At 41.8% G+C, this 25,018-nt stretch overlaps 1 protein-coding gene and 1 long non-coding RNA gene across 4 annotated transcripts in view; one reads left to right on the top strand and one right to left on the bottom strand.

The window, feature by feature from the left end:
- Positions 1-25,018, bottom strand: part of LOC131524152 (voltage-dependent calcium channel subunit alpha-2/delta-1) — a 139,044-nt gene that overhangs the window by 102,580 nt on the left and 11,446 nt on the right. For all 3 annotated transcript variants that reach the window (XM_058750945.1, XM_058750946.1, XM_058750944.1), the window contains exons 2-3: positions 23,828-23,909; positions 23,497-23,613 (exon numbers count right to left, since the gene is read on the bottom strand). In XM_058750945.1, coding sequence (XP_058606928.1) covers positions 23,497-23,613; positions 23,828-23,909 — 199 coding nt within the window. The remainder of the gene's footprint in view (positions 1-23,496; positions 23,614-23,827; positions 23,910-25,018) is intronic.
- Positions 13,630-17,221, top strand: LOC131524154 (uncharacterized). Its single transcript, XR_009266930.1, has 5 exons — positions 13,630-15,621; positions 15,738-15,886; positions 15,987-16,099; positions 16,270-16,347; positions 16,457-17,221. It is a non-coding gene; the product is annotated as an uncharacterized LOC131524154 (long non-coding RNA).

The following is a 25,018-nucleotide window of genomic DNA, read 5'->3' as shown; positions in this document are numbered from 1 at the left end:
TAACGTGTTACGGCGAGTTTTCTGCTCTAAGTTTTATACTTATTTTCCAAGTTTTGGAGGCGCTCACCACGCACCAAAACAGAGAAAGGAAAAGAACAGCTCTCTATTGTAGCACAGCTCCGTACTAGTTAGCACGTTGTGGTGGGCTTACCATACGAAGAGAGTGTAGGCCCCATGGCCACTACGAAAGAACCGGAGAGCCCTGGAGGAAAAGGTAATCCTCCCCATCCGTGTGCTTGTGGAATGTGGATTTCTGCAAAGGATTCACACGGCCTCTGCATCTCCTGTTTGGGCGTGAAACATGCTCAGGCGGCTCTGTCAAACCCCGAGGGCTGTCCTCACTGCTCGAAGTTCTCGGTTAAGACCCGAGAGCGGAGAGTCTGCGTGGCAGTAGCTGGTAATTCGGACCCATGCCCCTCTGCTCAACCCAGAGAGGAACCGATGGACTGTCCGCAGGCCAGCAGCTCGTGGGGAGAGATGATGGAGAGGGTGTCGCCAGGCCTTCCCCCGCTGTTCGATCCGTTAGCGGGAGAGGAAGATGACAAGGACGAAGTATTATCAGCCATCCTCGAAGACGAGGATGATGAAGATGCTATTCTTCCCCCGAATCAGTCACGTCTGCTGAGTGCACAGGAGGCGAGTTCACCCTCCCCCGTACAGACGGACACGGATCTACTCGAGGTCTGTCGATCGACTGGCCATCCCAACCGGCAGGTCCGGGGGCTGAAAGAGATCTGTATGATGGAAAGAGACTTCCGTCACGTCTCCCTCCATCGAGGCAGTTTATTCCAGCCGTCCCCGCTTGTGTGGCTGAAATGAAGAGGTTTTGGGACAAGCCTTTTTCCCACCGAGTGCCTGTTAAGGGCTTCTCGAGGCTAGATGTTCAGGGTATGGAGGATGTGGGGATGGCGGACCCTCCCCCTATCGAATCGTCTGTAGCTAATCACTTGCACCCAGGTCGCCGGGCAGCGCTCTCTTCAACCGGAGCCTCGCTGCCATGGAAAACAGAGCGCTTCGCCGCCTCTGTTTTTCAAAAGATCTATAAGTCATCGGCACTGGCCGTTCGTGCTCTGAACCCGACGTCCCTCCTTACTGCCTACCAAGCAGAGTTATTAGAGGAGATGGGGCGTCAGCTGGACTCCGGATCTCCCAACCCAGCGATCTGGGAGGAGATATGTGTTATTGCAGATTTAAACCTGCGCACGTCCCGCGGAGCAGTTCAAAGCTGCGGTCGGAGTATGGGCTTAGCGGTTGTGGGAGAGAGATCGCTATGGCTCGGTTTGTCAGGCCTCTCTGACAAAGAGAAGGTGGAGTTTTTGGATGCCCCTATTGATCCAAAGGCCATGTTCGGCGCGACAGTAACAGCGATGCGTCAGCAATGTGACCTGCGGAAAAAGGAGGGAGAGGCATTCGAGGTCTGTCTCCCCAGAAAGCCGTCAGCTCGGCCTTATCACCCGAGCCGACCGAACTTCAGACCTTCAGGGAGAGGGGGACATTCTGATTATCAGCCTTCCCGTCCTGATCCACCGCAACAGCCGGGAAACGCAGGTCCTCAGTCAAAACCCGGTTTCGTGAAACCAAAGCAGTCTTTCGCAGCCGCAGCAGCGAAACACCGGTCGGCAGCCCCTCAGGGAAACAAAAAGAGGCGGGCGACCTGAGATGTCAGCTTGGCATCAGGAAGGGTTTGGAGACAGCACCCAGGGTTTCTCTGTCCCATCCCTGCAGAACGATTCCGTTCTCCCTCCCGCGGGAAAAAGGAGAAGGAATTTAAGTGTAGAATGGACGCGTGCGGTCAGTTCAAAGTCCAATGTTTGCGGGGAAGTGGCCCATGTTCGGGAGAAGCCGAATATTCACCAGAAGAGACGGACAGCAGCTCGTAAGTGTTGCGATACTTAGTCATAGATCTGTTGTTTAAATTATTTACCTGCTGTTGGGAAGGAATACTTTCGTTTCCTTCTATTTCTATTCTGCATTTTCGTTGAGGTTTCGTTGTTTGATTGCACTTTCTGTTAATTATAATAATTTGCACCTCGGCTAAGAAGGAACCTGGATCATTTTCAGTGCTCCTTGCTAGCGAAGTGTTAGTTTCGTCTTGAGTTATTTGCACAAGGCTATTGGCTGGGCCAATCAGAAGCCGACCACAGCGACTGTAAAAGTATTTAAACTGCCTGTTCGCTATTACAAGTCGGGAGAAGCGAATATTCACCAGAAGAGGCGGACAGCAGCTCGTAAGTGTTGCGATACTTAGTCATAGATCTGTTGTTTAAATTATTTACCTGCTGTTGGGAAGGAATACTTTCGTTTCCTTCTATTTCTATTCTGCATTTTCGTTGAGGTTTCGTTGTTTGATTGCACTTTCTGTTAATTATAATAATTTGCACCTCGGCTAAGAAGGAACCTGGATCATTTTCAGTGCTCCTTGCTAGCGAAGTGTTAGTTTCGTCTTGAGTTATTTGCACAAGGCTATTGGCTGGGCCAATCAGAAGCCGACCACAGCGACTGTAAAAGTATTTAAACTGCCTGTTCGCTATTACAAGTCGGGAGAAGCGAATATTCACCAGAAGAGACGGACAGCAGCTCGTAAGTGTTGCGATACTTAGTCATAGATCTGTTGTTTAAATTATTTACCTGCTGTTGGGAAGGAATACTTTCGTTTCCTTCTATTTCTATTCTGCATTTTCGTTGAGGTTTCGTTGTTTGATTGCACTTTCTGTTAATTATAATAATTTGCACCTCGGCTAAGAAGGAACCTGGATCATTTTCAGTGCTCCTTGCTAGCGAAGTGTTAGTTTAGTCTTGAGTTATTTGCACAAGGCTATTGGCTGGGCCAATCAGAAGCCGACCACAGCGACTGTAAAAGTATTTAAACTGCCTGTTCGCTATTACAAGTCGGGAGAAGCGAATATTCACCAGAAGAGACGGACAGCAGCTCGTAAGTGTTGCGATACTTAGTCATAGATCTGTTGTTTAAATTATTTACCTGCTGTTGGGAAGGAATACTTTCGTTTCCCTTCTATTTCTATTCTGCATTTTCGTTGAGGTTTCGTTGTTTGATTGCACTTTCTGTTAATTATAATAATTTGCACCTCGGCTAAGAAGGAACCTGGATCATTTTCAGTGCTCCTTGCTAGCGAAGTGTTAGTTTCGTCTTGAGTTATTTGCACAAGGCTATTGGCTGGGCCAATCAGAAGCCGGCCACAGCGACTGTAAAAGTATTTAAACTGCCTGTTCGCTATTACAAGTCGGGAGAAGCCGAATATTCACCAGAAGAGACGGACAGCAGCTCGTAAGTGTTGCGATACTTAGTCATAGATCTGTTGTTTAAATTATTTACCTGCTGTTGGGAAGGAATACTTTCGTTTCCCTTCTATTTCTATTCTGCATTTTCGTTGAGGTTTCGTTGTTTGATTGCACTTTCTGTTAATTATAATAATTTGCACCTCGGCTAAGAAGGAACCTGGATCATTTTCAGTGCTCCTTGCTAGCGAAGTGTTAGTTTCGTCTTGAGTTATTTGCACAAGGCTATTGGCTGGGCCAATCAGAAGCCGGCCACAGCTGTTTTCACGGTAGTGTGTTAGGCTGTATTTATCAGAGGTCCGAGCGCTGACGCGGAAGCATCAGCGAAGCGTTCAGCCTCCTCGTGTGAAGACAGACGAGGGTAAAGACCATCGACTTTTCCTGCGCGACTTTAACCGAGCAACGACTCCGAGCGACACACTTAAGTATCTTTTCTTTTTCCCCTTCCTTACACACTCTCCGTTTCCATCCTCTTTCCTGCCACCTCTATCATGTGTTTCCAAACTATTCCGGTTCTCTCTCAACCACGCTCTAACGTCCCACGCAGACGGCAACGTAATCCTGCTAACCTGCGCCTTATCTCTACCTCCTTCACTACACCTCTTTCCTTCTCTGTGGGTCTCTGGAATTGTCAGTCAGCTGTCAACAAAGCTGACTTCATTTCTGCTTTTCTTTAAAATCCACGCTCAGCATCTTGGGCTTGACTGAGACCTGGATTCGTCCAGAAGACTCAGCAACCCCAGCTGCTCTCTCTACTAATCTCTTTCTCTCACACCCCCGGCAAGTTGGCGGGGTGGAGGCACTGGTCTGCTCATTTCTAACAATTGGAAATACTCAACCCGCTCTTCCCTATGCAATTACAACTCATTTGAATCTCATGCCATTACTGTATCAGCTCCGATAAAACTCCAGATCGTGGTCATTTACCGTCCCCTAGCCAAATTCTAGCCACCTTCCTAGAGGAGCTGGACGGGCTGCTGTCCTCTTCGTGGAGGATGGCACTCCACTCCTAGTCTTTGGTGATTTCAACATTCACCTAGACAAGCCTTATGCTACAGACTTCCATGCACTCCTAGCTTCGTTTGATCTCAAACGCCTTACCACTACTAGCACGCACAAATCAGGCAACCAACTTGACTTAATTTACACACGCAATTGTACTGCAGATAACATTCTGGTACAACCGCTACATACTGGACCATTTCTTCATTACATTTACATTACACTTTGCTTCTCCTGTGCCACCAACCCCCCTACCAGTTACTTTTAGACGAAACCTGCGCTCCCTTTCTCCTTCCCATCTTTCCTCTGTGGTATCCTCCTCTCTTCCTTCACCCACCCATTTCTCATCTCTGGATGTAAACGCAGCTACTGAGACTTTATGCTCTACCTTAACCTCTTGTCTAGACGACATTTGTCCTCTCTCCTCTAGGCCCGCACGGGCTGCTCCTTCCAACCCCTGGTTATCCGAGGTTCTTCGTGAACATCGGACTACACTCAGAGCGGCAGAGAGAAAATGGCGCAAATCAAACGATCTGTCGGACCTCAGTAGGTACCAGTCTATGCTCACATCCTTCTCTGCTAAAGTCCACACTGCCAAATCCTCACATTTCCGCAACAAGATCGACAGCGCTCCAGACATGCGTAATCTCTTCAGAACATTTAATTCCCTCCTCTGTCCCCCTCCACCTCCTCCCTCCACCTCTATTACAGCTGATGACTTTGCCACTTTCTTTACAGACAAAACTAGATCAATCAGTGGTCAGTTTTCACCTCCACGCACACAGGACCCTCACCCTACCACATCCACTGCTAAAACTCCCATCTTTTCTTTCTGTCCACTCACTGAAGCTGAAGTATCCAAGCTTCTCCTCTCCAACCATCCTACAACATGTCCTCTTGACCCAATCCCCTCACACCTTCTCCAAGCAATCTCACCCACACTCTTACCTGCACTCACACACATCATCAACACATCCCTACTCACAGGTAACTTCCCCATTGCGTTCAAGCAGGCTCGGGTAACCCCACTGCTCAAAAAACCTACATTAAACACTTCTCTTATAGAAAACTACAGACCTGTCTCTCTCCTTCCGCTCATAGCGAAAACACTTGAACGAGTTGTCTTCAACCAAGTCTCACTGTTTCTTTCACAGAACGACAAACTGGATGCTAAACAGTCAGGTTTCAGGAGGGGCCATTCAACTGAGACTGCGCTTCTCTCGGTCACTGAAGCCCTGCGAATTGCAAAAGCCCATTCCAAATCATCAGTCCTCATTCTGCTGGACCTATCTGCCGCTTTTGACACTGTCAATCATCAGATACTCCTGTCCACCCTCTCATCACTGGGCATCTCTGGCATTCCACTTCGCTGGTTTGAATCCTATCTCACTGGTAGGTCTTTCAGGGTGGCCTGGGAGGTGAGGTATCCAAAGCACATACACTGGTCACTGGGGTTCCTCAGGGATCAGTTCTTGAACCCTCCTCTTCTCCACATACACTACATCACTGGGTCCCATCATACAGGCACATGGATTCTCATACCATTGCTACGCTGATGACACACAGCTCTACCTCTCTTTTCAACCAGATGATCCAACGGTAACTGCAAGGATCTCAGGTTGCCTGGCGGACATCTCGGCATGGATGAAAGAACATCACCTGCAGCTCAACCTGGCAAAGACTGAGCTTCTTGTCCTCCCTGCCACTCCGACTCTACAGCATGACTTCACGATCCAGTTAGGTTCATCAACAATAACCCCATCAACTTCGGTCAGAAATCTTGGTGTAATCTTTGATGATCAGCTGACCTTCAAAGACCACATTACAAAAACTGCTCGATCTTGCAGGTTTGCACTATATAACATCAGAAAGATCAGGCCCTTTCTGACAGAGCATGCTGCACAACTTCTTGTCCAGGCCCTTGTCATTTCTAGGCTGGACTATTGCAATGCTCTTCTGGCTGGACTTCCGTCTAATACAGTCAAACCTCTACAAATGATTCAGAATGCAGCGGCACGACTGGTCTTCAACGAGCCCAAAAGAGCCCATGTTACACCTCTCTTTATCTCCCTGCACTGGCTACCAATCACGGCTCGCATCAAGTTCAAGACACTGATGCTTGCATATAGAACAACCACTGGCTCAGCACCCGTTTACTTGCACTCTCTATTAACAAACTACATCCCCTCCAGAAATCTGAGATCTGCTAGTGAGCGACGCCTCGTGATACCATCACAGAGAGGCGCAAAATCACTCTCTAGATCATTCTCATTCACCATTCCTGGCTGGTGGAGCGATCTTCCCACCTCTATCCGGAATGCTGGATCCCTGTCAATCTTCAAGCAACAACTGAAAACTCATCTCTTTCGACAGCACTTGACTTCATCCTAAACTTAAAAAAAAAAAAAAAAAAAAATTATCTTTACTTATTCCTTCCTTTGGTAGTTTGTATTTATTTGAACAATGTCTGAGACTTGGTGTTGCAAGCACTTCGTATGTCTGATTGCCTCTTCAAGATTAATCGCTCGATGTATTCCCCAATTGTAAGTCGCTTTGGATAAAAGCGTCTGCTAAATGACTAAATGTAAATGTAAATGTAATGTTCTTTTGGTGCCCCCCAAAGAATTGTCTCTCACTCCACCTACGAGGTTTGTTCCGAGGGAGGAAGGACAAAAGTTTGCAAGCATCCCATCACAAATAAAGTTTTCTCTGACACATCCAGGCCAAGGGCTGAGGGCGCAGAGTGGGATAAAAATAAAGAAGGATCACAAAAAATTAAAACAATCACAAATAAAGACGAATCTTACTCCTTTACTGGAGCGGCATTCCCCTCCTTCGCCACTAGAGTGTGCTGCAACACCGCTAATGAGCGAAGACGAGAAGGGCCCACTCGCAGCTCAGGCAGCGAACTGGCGCGCATGTGCAGTTCATCCCTGGGTTTTAACCACGATAGACAGGGGTTACAGACTTCAATTCGCTGTAAAACCTCCTATGTTCAATGGAGTGGTAATCTCAGTGGCCCAAGGGGAAGCAGCTCAGGTTTTAGAGGAAGAAATATCCTCTTTAATGAGAAAAGGAGTGATAAGAGTGATTCCAACGAGAGAAGCCACATAGGTTTTTACTCCCGGTACTTTGTGATTCCCAAAAGAGGGGGAGGTCTCCGTCCCATTTTGGATTTACGGGTCCTCAACAAACACCTCAGAAAATACAAATTCAAAATGCTGTCGCTCAGAACGTTGTGTCAGAGTATTCGTCAGGGAGATTGGTTCACCTCAGTGGACCTCCAGGACGCATATTTTCACATAGATATTTTTCCTGCTCACAGGAAATATCTGAGGTTTGCTTATCAGGGCACAGCATACGAGTATACAAGAATTCCCTTTGGCCTCGCTTTGGCCCCCAGGGTTTTCAGCAAGTGTGTGGAAGCGGCTCTGATGCCATTGAGGAGTGGAGGGATCAGAGTTGCATAATATCTGGACGACCTGCTCATCTGTGCGCCGTCCCCGAGGCAAGCAGAGAGCGATACGGACACACTAGTGATGCATCTGGAGAGACTAGGTTTCAAAATAAACCAGACGAAGAGTTGTCTAACTCCTGCACAGGAAATAGTCTACTTGGGTCTCAGGTTGAATTCAGTGACGTTTCGAGCTTTCCTATCAGAGGATCGCATCAAGACATTTCACAGCTGCCTCTCCCTTTTTCAACGAGGGAGATCAGTCTCTTTCAGAATGTGTCTTCGGCTACTGGGTCTGATGGCCTCAACACTGTCAGTGGTTCCCCTGGGACAGCTGTGAATGAGGGATTTTCAGAACTGGACAGCGTCACAGGGCATTCGCCCAAAGAGCCATCTCAGCCGCAGAGTGCGCATCTCACCAGAATGCATGAACGCTCTCCGTCATTGGAGAGCGACACACGTTCCATGAATAATGAACAGGGGAGCAGACTTACTGTCCAGGAGGAATCCTCTGTACGGGGAGTGGAGACTCCACCCCCAAGTGATTCTCAGGGTGTGGAAGAGATTCGGCCGTGCCGCCATAGATCTCTTCGCATCGTCTTCTCCGCACACATTTGCTCGTTTCTACAGACTGGATGTGACAGAACCATCTCTGGCCCACACAGTTCTGGGAGTGAGTAGTCAGGGGGTATAATGCAATTTATTAAGGGGAGAATTCCTCTTGCATTCTGTTTCACCTCAGTCGGGGTGTATGATTCAGATAATAACCTACTCTTTCTTCAGTCTGCTTCGTCAGCATATCGGCAATACGGGAGTGGTATATATCCCATAGTGAGATACCGAACGAATGTTAGAAAGAGAACGTTAGGTTACTGACGTAACCCCGGTTCTCTGATAACATGAAGTGAGGTATCTCACAAACATTGCCCTCCTTGCCTTAGTGCACGGAGAAGAGATATGCGGAGAATGACAAAACGGCAGGTAGCTGCGGTTTATATACAGCGAGGCGGGACTCCCTGATCGCTGCAGCGATTGGTCTGCCATAGTTGCCGATGAAGGCCACAGCAAGTGCGTTTCCTGCCCGGGGAAATCTCTTGCGGACGCCGCGCTCGTTGGGTCTGATTTTTCTCACTGCGAGAACATCAGTCACGCCTCTCTGCGCTCGCAGATAGCTTTCTTTTCAGAAAGCGACTCCGCCCCTCGCTCCCTCCCGTTTTCTTCCTTCCAGGGACCTGTGAGGAAAAAACAGCGGGGCAGAGGATCTCAGTGCCCGGCTGAGAGTGAGTTCACTTTGGCTCAGATCCCGCGTGCCTCGCTCTCGCTACACAGGGAGGTTTCTCCCATCCTCTTTTTCCAACCTCACCAGCGTCCCTCTGCCAGCGCAAGCGATCTGGTCTCGTTCGGTGGGAGTGACGAAGAGCTGGCCGATGACAGCATGTCATTGGCAGCTTCGGACGCAGAGGAGCTGTCGGGCTCGGTAACTGACCCCGCCCTCCAGCCTTCATCCGCACCCAGCACCGCCAAAGCCGGGATGGATGCCGAACTTCTCCGTGTCCTCTCAAAAGTGGTTGAGAGTGGGATTGGAGTGGTCTCCACCAGAGGAGCCCTCTCGCAGCCGTTTGGACGAGTGGTTCCTGCCGGGGCGCCGTCAGACCACTCGCCAGCGATCCTCGCCGTTCTTCCCCGAAGTTCACGATGAGCTCACGAGATCATGGCACTCCCCCTACTCCGCTCGCCTCCGTACTTCCTCTTCATCCACCCTCACTATGGTTGACGGCCTCTTTGGACCTGCAGTCGAAGGGTTTGCTGAGCGCTTCACAGAGGCACAGAAGTCGTCACAGGCCATGGGACACTTCCTGCCAAAGCGCTCCAGCTCCACAGCTGCTTCTAGCTGGCCTAAGCATATGCCGAATCAGCAGCCTGCACCTGCCGACCCCGCCCCTCAGCCTGCCAAGACTCAGCAGACGCGAGGGTGTTCCCGCTCAGTTAGACGCCACCCCTTTCTAAAGCGCCAGGGCCCCCAACCTAAGATAGCGTTGGACCCCGCGCCTCCGACGTCTTCCTGATCTGCAGGCCATCCCCAGAGTGTCAGAGTGGGTTATGGGGATAATAAAATGAGGTTATTCACACCAATTCACTCAAAGACCCCCGCGCTTCAGTGGCGTGGTCTCCACCTCGGTGCAAAGCGAGAACGCCCACGAGGTGATGACTCTGATGGAAAAAGGAGCTATAGAAAGGGTCCCTCCAGCTCAGAGCGAGTCAGGCTTCTACAGCCATTACTTCCTCATCCCCAAAAAGGATGGTGGCCTCCGGCCCATCCTCGATCTCAGACGCCTGAATCACGCCCTCATTCAGGATGGTCGTTCAGGGTGATCATGCTGAAGCAGATACTCTCGCAGATTCGCACAGAGGACTGGTTCTTTTCTCTGGACCTGAAAGACGCATACTTTCAAATCTAGATAGCCCCCCATCACAGACAATTCTTGAGATTCGCCTTCGAGGGAGTGGCTTATCAGTACACGGTCCTTCCCTTTGGACTGTTCCTGGCCTCCCGCACTTTTATGAAATGCATTGACGCGGCTCTTTCCCCTCTTAGACAAATGGGAATCCGCATTCTCAACTACCTCGACGACTGGCTTGTTCTGGCCCAGTCAGAGGTGGAGCTACTATCACACAAAACCCTTCTCCTCAGCCACCTAGAGCGCCTGGGGCTCAGGGTCAATTTCGCCAAGAGCGCACTGTCCCCCAGCCAGCGCGTATCGTTCCTGGGAACAGTTCTAGACTCAGCTCAGATGAGAGCAGTTGTCGCACCAGAACGCGCTCTGGCTATACAGAAATTCACAGCCTCCTTCAAGAGCGGCACCGCTCGCCCTATCAAATAATTTCAGAGGATGCTGGGCCTCATGGGCGCAGCATCGCCAGTGCTACAGCTGGGCCTGCTTCACATGCGGCCCCTTCAACGCTGGTTGAAACCACGGGTTCCATGTTCCAGCGGCCTTCCATGCCCCTATAGCAAGCCAGTCAGTGGGCAGGAACAACTCAGTTGTCCGCTTTCTGAGGGGAGCCAAGAGGCTGAATCCGCCTCGGCCCCTCACCGTCCCTACATGGGATTTGCCCACTGTGTTGAGGGCCCTGAAAGGCCCTCCCTTTGAGCCGCTAAAGTCTACGAACTTTCAGTCACTGTCGCTAAAGACTGCTCTGCTTCTAGCACTAGCGTCGGTTAAGCGAGTAGGAGACCTACAGGTGCTCTCGATTAGCCGTGCCTGCCTGGAATTCGGGCCCAACGACTCCAAGGTCGTCCTGAAACCAAGGCATGGTTACGTACCCATGGTGCTTTCCACTCCATTCAGAGCTCAGGTCATCACACGCTCCGTGCTTCCTCCTTCTGAAGAGGACCGGGAGTTATCCTTGCTCTGCCCTGTCAGAGCTTTGAGGATTTACTTTGAGCATTCCGTCTCTTTTAGACGGACGGAACAGCTCTTTATTACCATCGATAATCGCACCAAAGGGCATCCGGTCACGAAGTAGAGACTCTCTAAGTGGATAGTGGATGCCGTTACGCTGGCGTACTCTTCCTTGGGCCTGCAATGCCCCATTGGAGTACGAGCCCATTCCACCAGAGGCATCGCCTCATCATGGGTGTGGTCTGGCGGTGTGTCTATTACAGAGATTTGTGCGACGGCCTGCTGGGCCTCGCCGTCCACATTTGCTAGGTTTTAAAACCTGGACGTACCGGCCTTACAGGTCGCTTCAGTCGTCGCTTCAGTCGAAATAACCTGAGGATCCTATGGCGAAACGGCCGCTTATATAGCCAGATAGCTCCGCCCATTTTTGCAGGCTCTGGCGGGCTTCGTCGCCATAAGCTCGTGCAGCTCCGCTGCCGACCCATTGGTTCATATTTTACACACTGCATGAACCAATGGTTGAGCAATTTCACTGCGTGATCGAATAAGGCTTCAGTTCAGGAGAAAAAAGGCTTTTTTCCATATGCGTCTTTATCAAGAAGCAGTACTCGTTCCGTATCTCAGGGAACCGAGGTTACGACAGTAACCGAGTATGTTTCTTCTAGAAAGCAATTAGACTGACAGGAGATCAAATGGAGTCTAAAAAGAAAAAAAAAGAAAAAGAAAAAACTTACATCTCTTCTTGAGTTTTAAAAGATATCTCAATGTCACAGATTTATCTACAATCAAAAAAGTCAACAAGCAAAAGTCATAATAAATATTTAAATTTAAACTTTTTTAACTCAATTCTCCAAACATCCAGAAATTATTAATGCCAACATTAATTTTACATACCCTAAAATATGTTTTGTTCTGTCTATTTTGATTTCTCCAAACCAATTTTAGGAGAAACAAGGAAAAAGTTACTAGAAAATAAAAAAAGTTACTAGAAATAAAAAGTAGTTTTTTGTTGTTTTTTTTGAAGAAATTAAGCTACTTTTACACTTGCATTAAATTTAGATTTGTAATGAGATTGTAAATTGTAAATGAGAGTAAAGGCAATTATAATATTGCAAAATATTTCAAATAGACGCCGTTTTAAAAACTTTGTTCAAAGAATAATAATAAGAAATGTTTTTAAAGCACCAGATCAGCATATTAGAATGATTTCTGAAGGATCATGTGATACTGAAGAGTGGAGTAATGATGCTGAAAATTCCATTTTAAAATATGGTCAAATATAAAACAGCTATTTTAAGTTCTAATTATATTTCTGTATTTTACATTATTTTTGATCAAATAAATGCAATATTAAACATTTAAAAAAAAAAAAATACATATTCCTTTCTGACCCTAAACCTTTGAATGAATGAATGAATGAATGAATGAAGCATTTATATAGCGCTTTTATTGTGTATTGCTATACACCCAAAGCGCTTTACAATCATGTGGGGGGTCTCTCCTCAACCACCACCAGTGTGCAGCATCCACTTGGATGATGCGACGGCAGCCACAGGACAACGGCGCCAGTGCGCTCACCACACACCAGCTACAGGTGGAGAGGAGAGAGCGATAGAGCCAATCAAGTGGATGGGGATTATTAGGAGGCCATGATTGACAAGGGCCAGTGGCGGGAATTTGGCCAGGACACCGGGGTTACACCCCTACTCTTTACGATGAGTGTCATGGGATTTTTAATGACCACAGAGAGTCAGGACCTCAGTTTAACGTCTCATCCGAAAGACGGTGCTCTTTTGACAGTATAGTGTCCCCATCACTATACTGGGGCGTTAGGACCCACACGGACCACAGGGTGAGCACCCCCTGCTGGCCTCACTAACACCTCTACCAACAGCTACCTAGTTTTCCCAGGAGGTCTCCCATCCAGGTACTGACCAGGCTCAGCCCTGCTTAGCTTCCATGGGCAACCGGTCTTGGGCTGCAGGGTGATATGGCTGAATGGTAGTGTATGTACAGTATCTGAGAATGACCAACATGAAATGGCATTTGCAACCCATATTACTTCCAATTTTCACCATACTATCAACTGCAAAAGTAAGTCCTTCCTTACTTTTGTTTTTCTCATTGAATATGGGAGCATTTCAATACTAAAGTTTTTTTGTATTCATTGGTTAACACTATCAAATAGGTTATGTCAGCCAAAAAAGTTGTTTCAGAGGCAGAGCAAAATATTACTTTGATAAAGATCACAAAAACTATTTATTTTTTGTTCATTTAGAATAATGCACCCTGTTGAATTATGCACAATAAGACCAGGAACATGTACCAAAAAGTACCACCCCACCCCAAACATCAATTTTGATTTCATGCTGACTTTAAGTCTTCCGAGCAGAAAGAGCAACCTTTCAGCAATAAAAGTCTCCTCTGGAGTGGACTTCATGCCATTTGTCTATACGAAAGGACATATTTCGCCTGGAGGTGAGGGATCCCAATTTGAGACGGTGTCAGAAGGATCACACTTTAGCTGTGCTTAATGATCTGACATAGCAGAGAACAGGCAGTCTGGGATGTATGCACACGGGACAGAGAAATCATTTCAAGTGTCAAACGAAGACCGTAAGGAAGGAAGATAGAATGTAAAGAGACAATAGCTTTGCCCCAAGCCAACCCTAAATGACTAATTACTCTCTTCAATCCTGCATGTACTATTCTCTCCCATGAAGGTGATTTAATATAAATTATTCAGCTCTTAATTACTTTTCACATGGCTCTTACAAACAGCCACACTCAAAAATACATTAATAATTCAGTTTTTGAGAAGATCCACAACCCAGAGCCCATTATCAAACAGAAATAACACGGCCAGGCTTAATAAACACAAAGACAACAGCTGGAGGACAAAGGCCACATCACTTGGATGTCACCGCTGGCACTGTAATAATCTCAATAAGATTAAACGGGTCAAGAACCGAGTATGATTCATAAACCAGGGTCATATTTCAGCAAAATGTTTCACAAAATCAAAGAAATAGAAAGAACTAGAGAAAGAAAGACAGAAAGAAAGATATTTTGTGTATCAAGAATTTCTACAATATTTTGTAAAGAAAAGTATACACCCATTGTCACAAAAATTCATTTTTATTATTGTAATTTTCAAAAATAATTACATCCTAGTATTTTGCACTTCCACAAAAACACTAATAATGTAAGTATTTTACTGTAATACAGTTAAAAATGTAAAAAAATAAATCAAATCTAGGGTTGCAAAGAGTCCAAAATTTTCTGAAGGTTTCCAAAAAACCTTGGAAATTTTCCCAAAATTCTGGAAAGTTTCTGAAATTTTTCACCCTTTTCCACCCTTTTAGTCAAATCATCATGGACAATAAAGAGACATAAACGGCAAACAACTTGAATTTTCGTATTTTAATTATAATAACCCATTTAATTGCTTTTATTTTTGTTCACGTTTTCATTTTTAATAATGAACCTAAAGGACCAGCATATTGGCTTATGCATTTATTTCCTTATGAAGAGAACAGAGACTGCGTCAGTGACAGCGGAGTACACTTAAAACAACAAAATACGCTAGTGCTGGATAAAAAAAATAAAAAATAAAATAAAACCGATTTCTCTGTTTTAATAGATTCTTATTTTTATGAACCAATATCGTTTCTTAACTCCCAATCGATGCTGTTTTCATTTGATGAATGCACAGTAACGTTAGACAATCGGCTAAACTTTGTGCGTTGTTACTTTTGATATGAAATGCAGTCTCAGGTTTCAAATTCTGTCCATTTTATTAGGAAATTCAAGCAATAAATACCGTTTTGGCGCTCTTTAATGTGGCGTGATAGATCGCTGTAGACACCTCAGATCAGGCGATTCGCATACTCGCCTGCCTGTGAGTAATCAAATACACAGCAAAAGACCTTTATTTTTGTTCTGGAGACGATCGCGCGCTCTGCTGCCCCACTGGAGCGCACCCGCCACCAACTGGACAGGGCTGGAATTACAGTTATAAATTACAATAGATCACCCTCAGTGTGTGTAATCTGCCAAAGTGACGGACGGCCTTCAGATTTTTACGTCACTGCTAAAAAAATTCCGTCAATGACGGAGAATTTTCGGTTAACGCGACCTCTAATATGCGCTGATCAGTTTTGTCCCGTCTGCACAGCGCCGCATTTCAGTCGCGCGCCTCTAGCGAGAGTGATCACTAAAAGCGCGCGAGCGCCGCTGTTTAAACTTCAACGGTTCACGGTGTGCTGGCTGCGCTCAGTGCTCGGGAGAACGACGATTACATTGGTAAGTGAGAAAATTAATTCATTTTTGCTTATTTTAATTACTTTTACATAAACCCTGGATATTTTTAGTTTGCATAACCTTACAAGTTTCTTTCAAGAAGCTAAAAGAAGAAAGGTGGTTTATCGCGTCGTCCAGGCCTGCGAAATTCTCCGCCGGGAGGTTTGTCATTTTTAACATGAATCCCTAAAGTATCTGGATAAAACTGTTGTGAATTGATCAATAATGCTGGCGAGAGTTCATGTTATAGCCTAACATAATATTGTTTTGCCCTGTAGAGTGTATTGGACCTATATGTATACAAAAAGATGAAACAAAGTTTCGGTCAAATCGCCGTCAGACTGCCGTTATAAACATGAATTCAAACCAAGAAGAACAAAGAGAGAAGCTGATGGGGATGTTTCCTTTTTTTTTTATGTAGATAACTGTGAGTATTTGGTGTCTGCATTTATAGTATGAAATATAAATATTTGTTTTGCTGAAGTAATTGTATATTATTCAAAACACACTGTATTTGGTTGTTGTAGATGTTCATCTATCTCAGAGAGCACTGTTAAAGTTTTAGCAACATCTTATCAGAGCTCAAAAGAGGAAGTCAGTGGAAACGTGACCAACCTGCTGCAAAACAATAACACAAAAGGTACATTATTTACATTATTGTTCCTAACAGTATCAACTGAAACTCATCAACCAGCTAATCTTAAAGTTACTGATATCTTTTTTTTTTTTTCTCTCTATTTTCCACCTTTTATCATGCAAGTTCTTATGATTGATTGATAAATAAATAAATATTTTGCACTGTCACTGCAGGTCTTGACTCTGGAGTGCAGCATTACTTGTTTGGTCATCTACATTCAGATGAAAACACCACACTTCTCTCTAATTCAAGTAAATTTTAAGATTTGATTTAATTGTGATAGATTATTTTCTTTTTCCTGTTGTACTGTACTCTCCATAGGTCTAATAAATGTTTCTCTGACTTGTATCCCCATCTTAGGATGTCAAGCCTACTCATCGCAAAGAGAGTTAACATCAGAATGGATGTGTCACTGACCAATAACACAGAGATGCTAGAAGTATCTGTTTGCAGTCTACTTTTTGTTCAGTATGGAGCATCCAAAAGCCATCACTCAGTTAATTTCAATCAGCACTATTTAGCCCTTCCTAGTGCTGAAATTGTCATGGGTCCTTTGTTTTTATTCTTTAAATGCTTATCTGTATGTAAAATTAATATTTAATGCTTATAAATAAATAAAAAAAAATACTATAGTTCCCTTTTCAGAAACATGTGGTTCACAATCTTTCATGGGTTACAGAACTGGGGAAAGTTGCAGCATACAAAAAAATTTAAAAAAGTCAGACTGCTTGGTTTATAGGGGAATGTGGAGTAAATACTTGACATTTATTTAAGGTAAAGGGTAATGACGTGGTGGTGAGATGCAAAATAAGAGTGTCATTAATATACTATTTGATGACAAAATTTTCACATTCTAATTTTACTTATGTATTTAATTTTTATTTTTTATTTTTGCAAGTTAACATTCAATTGTTTTTTTTTTTTTTTTTTGTGGTTTATAGAAATCACCATATATTTGTGACTGACATGTTGGATGGGTGAGTAAGGTGGAGGGGGTTGAAAAAACTATATTTCTAAAATGGAGAGTGCTATTTTAGACAGGTAAAAATAATAAAGTACAAATAAATAAAGAAACATGGATTTATGTTAATCCCTGTAACTGTTGCACTATGAATTGCTGTGTTATATATTGCTTGTCATTGTAAATGTTAATAAAAGTGTCTTAAATGATCACACAACTCCTTGATGTGTTATGCTTATTTATTTCATTAAAAAATAAAACAAATTTTATTAAAATAAAACAAAAATTAAATCCAAAAAATGATCTCATAATGGGAACCCCTAAAGGGTTCTATATACTGGTATAACCTTTTAGGGATTTCAAATATGTAGTGCCTTATAGAACCTTTTCTTCTAATAGTGTATAGAAAATGAGTGGTGAACTGAAGAGGAGAAGCACCAACATGGAGCTGGGAATCTAAAGGGTCTGGAGTGATTCTGGATGAAGGAATGGTCTCTGATCTCTTGTCAGGTGTTCTCTAACCTCATCAGGCATTATAGGAGAACATTTAGAGCTGTTAAACTGGCAAATGGAGGTTTCAAAAAGTATTGAATAAAAGAGTGCCATTAATTGTAGCCAACGTGTATTAGAGAAAAACATTTATTTCATAATGATATTTCCCCCCATTTTAAATTCTTATTATCCAATGAAAGGTTAGATTTTTGTGATGTTTTTAAAATAAAAGATCAAAAGGATTAACAATGCAGATATATATATATATATATATATACATTCATACTACACACACAATCTTTTATTATATATATATTACATATAACTTTTGATTTCACATGTATGAGAGGGAGCCTTGTTTTTTATTTAAGGTCAAATAATTTTTTAAAGATACATCTACTGTATGTATCAGCTCATATATCAGTCTGTTACTTTTTCTTGCAACATTATGCTCCCTCTACTAGTAACAGGGTGGAATTAAACTTCAAACAAATTGTTTAAAATTATCTGAACATTCTGAGTTGAAATTCTCTGATCTAGCTATCCATCTCCCTCTCACAAACCTCCCCTATTGCACGTGGATAGCAATGATCTAGCTATTCTCAAACAAACGCCTCACATCTATTATTAATAGGAACATGAAGGGGGTGAATTATTCACTCTGATTTTCTGTAGATAACAATTAGGTGAAAAATTACAACTTGCATGACAAAATGCATATTTACTGGAGTGCCATGCCTAGAAGCAATAATTTCCGGAGTAATTCTGCTTGGTCTCAGTGTGATATTCAATATTGTCTCCTCTGAGATCCCTTAACAGGAAAATATGGACAGAACTGTGAAAATCGGAACAGCCCCCACTACAGATTGAGGAAATGCAAGTCAATTAGGCGGTAAACATTTCACTATCTACTTAGCTGGACCGAGCAGACAAATATGCACAGTCTAGAGAAGATAATTAAACAACCAAAAAAAAAAAGACTTCATCCCACAGATGGAAGAAATGCCTTTTAATTAGGCGGTAAACATTTCACTAGCTGGGAAAAGTTGGACTGTGGGCGCGAGCCGCAAACAGTAACATATGATGGGACGTCTGGTCTCTGTAATGCATCCGAATAATTTGAAGTCATGGGATTTATAGGATGTACAGAAGGTGGAGAGGACCCTTCCTGAGCCCAGCGTGCAACATGACCCTGCGGCTCAGTACGGCCACTTAAGAGAGCGACCTGCTGAGCACCAACATGCCCCAGGACGAGCGTGGCCGGCTGGAGGCTGGTTATCTCAGATACGGTGCTGATCAAGGGGAGGAGAGGGCTATTTAATAATGCATGTCGAAGCAGACAGGATCAAACGTAGGGCTGAGACCAGACTTGTCTCAGACAAACCAGGCATCAACTTACACCCCTGCACACACACATACAAATACAGTCACAGCTGAGAAAATGAGCGAGATGATGGTTAACCTGGCTAAAAGACTTTGATCCCTGTCTTAGGATTTCCAATATATTATATCACAAGCAAAAATGCTTTCACTTCGCAATTTTTTTTAATTTAAATCAATGCTCATTGTTTTTGTTATATTGTTTTATTAGTGAAAAAATAGTCAAAAAATGGATAAAAAAATTATCATTTATTATTATTATTATTGTTTTTGTTGTTGTTCAGTTTGATTGAAATTGTTTTGAAGATATATTATTGCTTAATAAAATAATAAAAGTTAATAATAATAATTATTATTATTATTATTCCGTTTTATTGAAATAGATTTGATGACATATAATTGCTTAATTAAATAATATAATGTAAAACACTGTATTAAATTTAATTTAGAAGAATTTAAAATAAATAATAAATAACAACAACAACAACAATAATAATTATCATTATTATTATTATTAGAAATCTTACATCTTTACTTTCAGGTTTAAATTGGACATTGAATGTGGTCTCAGATGTTTGGTCCCCTGTATTTTTATGCTTGTGTGTTTGCATGTGTGCTTTATTATTATTATTATTATTATTATTATTTGAAATCTTACATCTGTACTTTCAGGTTTAAATTGGAAATTCAATGTGGTTTCAGACTTTTGGACCCCTGTATGCCTTATGCTTGTGTGTTTGCATGTGCCATCTACACATACACAGGTTCTTATTCTAATCAACACACTCACAAAAGCATGTCAAAATGACAAGTCCCTTGAGCAAATCCACAGATATTAATGACAGCTAAGACTTCCAGGAAAAGGTAAAGCTGCCTACTGGTAAACAGTCACAAACCCAACAATACACACATGCCACATGATGTGAGAGGTTGCGGCTTATTTACATGCTGCATAGCTGTAGTGGCTGTTGACCTGTAAATATTAAAAACACACAATAATGAGGAAAAGACAGACCACATGTGACACACAAGCATCCGTTCTCAAGCTTGAAACCAAGCCACGCTGCGTTTTATCTGCATTATCAAAGCAGATCACAGAGGTTGGAGCTGAGAAGGCTGAGGGTTTGTGTCTGTGTTTTCAGAATGGTGCAGTGGCTGAGAAAAACAGAGAGACAGATGCTAAAGCAGTCCTTTATTTAGTCAGCTGACGACAGCTCAAGGGGAAGCTATGTCTGCGATTAAAATGTTCATCAATCACTAGAAAACGGGAAAAGAATGTGGGGAAAAAATGTATTTGCATTTCCTTAAGGAAATAGCAGTGGCTGTGAAGCAGAGAAAGAACGGTGTAAAAGTTTTAGCCAAGATTAGATTTTAAGCTTCAGTTCTGTTAATGAAAAGCCAAATCAGAGCTCAAAATCTTGTCAGCTGTGCATGAGAATCAGCACACAGCCTGACACCATCTTTGTAGTGTAAAGGCGAGTAGAAGGTTAAATAGATGCAAAAAAAGCCACATTATGATTCGGTATGCAAATGGATGCAAAGGACTAATCACATGTCAGTATGCAAAATATAATAAAGTCATCACTGTCAGTTAGATTTCCAATACCAAACATTCTACAGTCGATGGGAGATTTTCAGAAAGTAATCATAAATTTCTAAGTAACATTAAATAATATATATATATATATATATTTTTTAAATTAAGACACTTGAGGCTCAAATTAAATTAGGAAAGCAGGAAATTGTGTCAAGTTGTTCAAGGTTAATTGCAACAAGATTTCTTAGATGTCTCAAAACCCTCCTTCAATGTAAGCCTGTGGAATGGTAATTATTGTAATTAATAAAACTAATAAAACTGTTTTGTTAAGTGAAATAAAACTGAAATAAAATAATATATATATATATATATATATATATTAGATAAAATACTAAATTAAACAAAACCTATAACTAAATTAAATAAAATTAGAAAAGTTTTTTTAAACTAAAATTACAAACGCAATAAATTGAAAAAAATAAATAAATAAACCTAAATAGTATTTTTTTAAAGCACATAAAATTAATAAATGGCATTCAAATTGAAACTAATTCAAATAAAAAGCTAATTCAAAATATTAATAAGTATAACTAAAAATTTTTTGATAGTCTACAAGGTAATAACCTGAATGCTAATGAAGTCTAAATGAAGTCTGAAAATAGTATTTTTAAAGCACATAAAATTAATACAAATCTAATAAAAACTGAAAAAATAAAGAGCTAATTCAAAATATGAATAAAAATATATTACAAGTAATAATAAATCCTGTCAGGATTTTTTTCTGCTTATTTGACAGCCCACTACCTGAATGCTAATGAAAAGCAAGAGCATACATCTGATTTGAGACATGATTCATTTCCGAAGCACGAACAACAGAATGAGTTACATGCCGAAGTTTAATATTCACACTTTGCCTTAATAGCACCACAAAAAGAAGTAAAAATATAAATAAAAGCAATCAATACTGTTTGCACAAACAGCTTTCATACACAACTTAAGTACAGTAGCAAAACATCTCCTCATTAGTGTCTTAGTAATCGACTTCCTTGTGGCATTTCCAAGAAAAGGAATCAATATTCAGTCTTGCAAAACCTCAAATGAAACCATCACTCCTTCGTCCCGCTCTAATCTTCCTGTCCGTATACACAAGACAATTGTGTGATAAAAAAGATTAAATCTATTCTAGTGAAACATTTAAGTCAATGTTAAGTTAAGTGTTCTGGGGAGGCCGAGAGATGTGGGGATGAAAAACAAGAGCACGATTGTGTTATTGAGACAGATGTGAGTGAAAGAGCGAGGAAATTCCCAAAGGCCTGTCTGTCTGTCACTAAAAGACGAGAGAACACCTGAGTAATGGGCTGAGAAGGACCAGTCCAAACATCCCTCTCCCTCTCCTGCCTCCCTGCAAAGACAACAACATTATTCACACAAACTAATACAATCATCGCCCGACAGCCTTGACCACTACTGAGACTTCCTCTGCATGTTAATGGCGCCACGGGAAGACAAACACAGCAGCCATGCCAAACCCCCTCCAGGTCTGCAGACGGGCATCAGTGAAGCGGGGAAGGCCCGACACATCTGCAGCGGGCGCAGACACCCAGCATCTTTCAAAGGCTGATAACAATTATAACCCGCTGGCATCCGTCCATCCATCTTTCCAAAGGATATGCCAGTTGGCGTGTGTGCGGACACACATGTGAACAAAAGTACACACATACTCATTGATGCTTAGATCAGATGCAGGTCAGTACAAGCACACGAGAGGGTAGATGCAATTTTATTTTGCTGTCTATGGGGCATCTGTTCAACTCCAAACAAGCAACTCAACAAGCTTTCTAAATTTACACCTGCGACCACTGGCTCTTGATTACATCATGGTTTACAAATTACGGGCAAACTATCTAATGGTTAAAAAAAAATCTATATTTTATATATGAATCAAAGGTGAAAAGGTATTTTCAAGCATCAAAATAATACAAGTTTAATATAGCTTTATTTTTTTTCATACATTAGAATGTGTCCAATTAATTTTTTTTTTCTTAGCATAAAATGATGACTATCATACATTATCACCATGATTTACAGGAGACAACCACAAAAATGTCATTCACTGTAACTTATGCCTTGTCAGGCATATTTAGAACACATTTTAATTATTTAAAATTAGTGTTGTCAAATCGATTAATGGCTATTAAGTTCGTGTTTACACAATATATGCGTGTGTACTATGTATATATTCATTGTATACACACACAAAACACACATATATCTGACCCTGGACCACAAAACCAGTTTTAAGTCGCTGGGGTATATTTGTAGCAATAGCCAAAAAGTACATTGTATGGGTCAAAATGATCGAATTTTCTTTAATGCCAAAAATCATTAGGACATTAAGTAAAGATCATGTTCCATGAAGATATTTTGTAAATTTCTTACCGTAAATGTATCAAAACTTAATTTTTGATTAGTAATATGCATTGCTAAGAACTTCATTTGGACAACTTTAAAGGCGATTTTCTCAATATTTAGATTTTTTTGCACCCTCAGATTCCAGATTTTCAAATAGTTGTATCTCAGCCAAATATTGTCCTATCATAACAAATCACAATTTCTGTATGAATCTCAATTTCGAAAAATTGACACTTAAGACTGGTTTTGTGGTCCAGGGTCACATATATTGTGTGTACTAGGTATATATTATAAATACACAGGAATACCTGTATATATTTAAGAAATATATGTAAAATATAAAATATAATAACATTTAAAACCAAAAGTATGTTTCATATGTTACGATGAATGACATTTTTTGACATGAGCTATATATATATATATATATATATATAATTGTTTTATAAAAATACAAATTATAATTATGTGTGTGTGTGTGTGTGTGTGATAAATATTTTGTTGTTCTATATATATATATAGAACAACAAAATATATATATATATGTGTGTGTGTGTGTGTACTTCATATCTTTTGATGTTTATGCAATCATAAACAAATAAAGCAGGATGGTCTTACCTCTAGAGCTGCAGATCGCTTCTTCAAAAAATTTTCTATATTCCGTGCTGCTGATTCCACAAGCTGTGCTGCATTATTTGTTTTCACAATGAAATAATTCTGATTATCCATAAAGATCTGTCATAACGGAGAGGGAAAAAAGACACTCGTTAGGGACTCTGGTAATGAGATGATGGTTTACCGGTAATGATTGGTTTGATAATTAAGCAGGCTTTTATTAAGGCTTAACTTTCGCTTATGATTTGTTGGGGTGAATACACATTAAAATACACATACATCAATATGTGCAGGGGTGTGTGTGGTAAAGTGTGAAGGCCTTTGGACCTCTGACCTGTCTTAGATTATTCCCAGCGCTGGCTGTGTCTGCTAGAGAAACCAGCTCCTGCTGCAGTTGATCTACCCATTCTTTTATCCTGCAAACACAAACACTATATATTAAATACACAGTTGCAATCTAAATATATACCTAGAGGGGTCAGAAAATGTGATGGAAAACAATTCAAGTCTTTATGAAGTAACTAAGCCACAGTCATGAAGACAGTTACATATGTGAGTCATATTGAAAGCAATTTGCTGTATGGAAGAGTTACAGCAAATGTGATCTCATGACAGGTGCTTTTAATATGCACGTTTTAAAAATAGCACGAAGCAGCTACAAACGACTAAATAGTCAGTTAGCACACTGCAAGCAAGAACTCAAGATGAATAGCCTGGTGAATGCACAAAAAACCCTGTCCTTCAGAGCAAACACAAAACGCTTCGAGCACAAACATGTGTACCTCAGAAATGGCTTTAGGGATCATTTGTTGTTTTGTAAATGCTGTGCTTTTATTCTGAAGTTTGTGTGACCCTACCTGATTGTTTGAACTAAACAAATGGCTCATTTATTTGATCAAGATGACACAAAAATCGATCAAGCAAGTCAAATCCTCAATAAACCTGGGCATATCAAACATAGCAGATGAGTGTTGTACAAACACAAAGAAGTTATGAGGGAAAACGGCACCTATACCTGGAAACAATCAGCCAACATATGCAAAATAAGAACATTTCGCAAGAACTTCAAAATAAAAGCACAAGTGTACAAAATGAAATGCATCTGCAAAATAACGAAACTGGCAATCCCTCAAACTGTTACTTTTCTAAATTTTTAAGTATTTACATTTTGAGAAAGCAAACAGAAATCTTTAACCTACAATTCCTCTTGCAAATCTTATAAACTGTACATGGCTGCAGACCTGTTCATAAATACGACAAAAAAAAAAAAAAAATGTTTGTACATAAATACGACAAAATTCAGAGTAGTCACTGGTTGACTGCTCTCCATGGTTATATAACATCCAATTAGTATTAATAATTAATCCTACTGTACAACCACACTTTGATGGAAACTCTCTTTTTTCATATGCCTTGATGTTACACTGCAAGAGGAAACGAAGAGTGAATTCATGGACATCAGGATTAAGTCACATGTCTTTCATGGCCTCTGTGATCACAGATCTAAAATTACCCAAACCACGAT

This window comes from Onychostoma macrolepis, chromosome 18, assembly GCF_012432095.1.
Source record: "Onychostoma macrolepis isolate SWU-2019 chromosome 18, ASM1243209v1, whole genome shotgun sequence".
NCBI lineage: Eukaryota > Metazoa > Chordata > Actinopteri > Cypriniformes > Cyprinidae > Onychostoma > Onychostoma macrolepis.
Note: the sequence above shows the minus strand (reverse complement) of the source record. Positions and strands in the feature narration are given on the sequence as shown.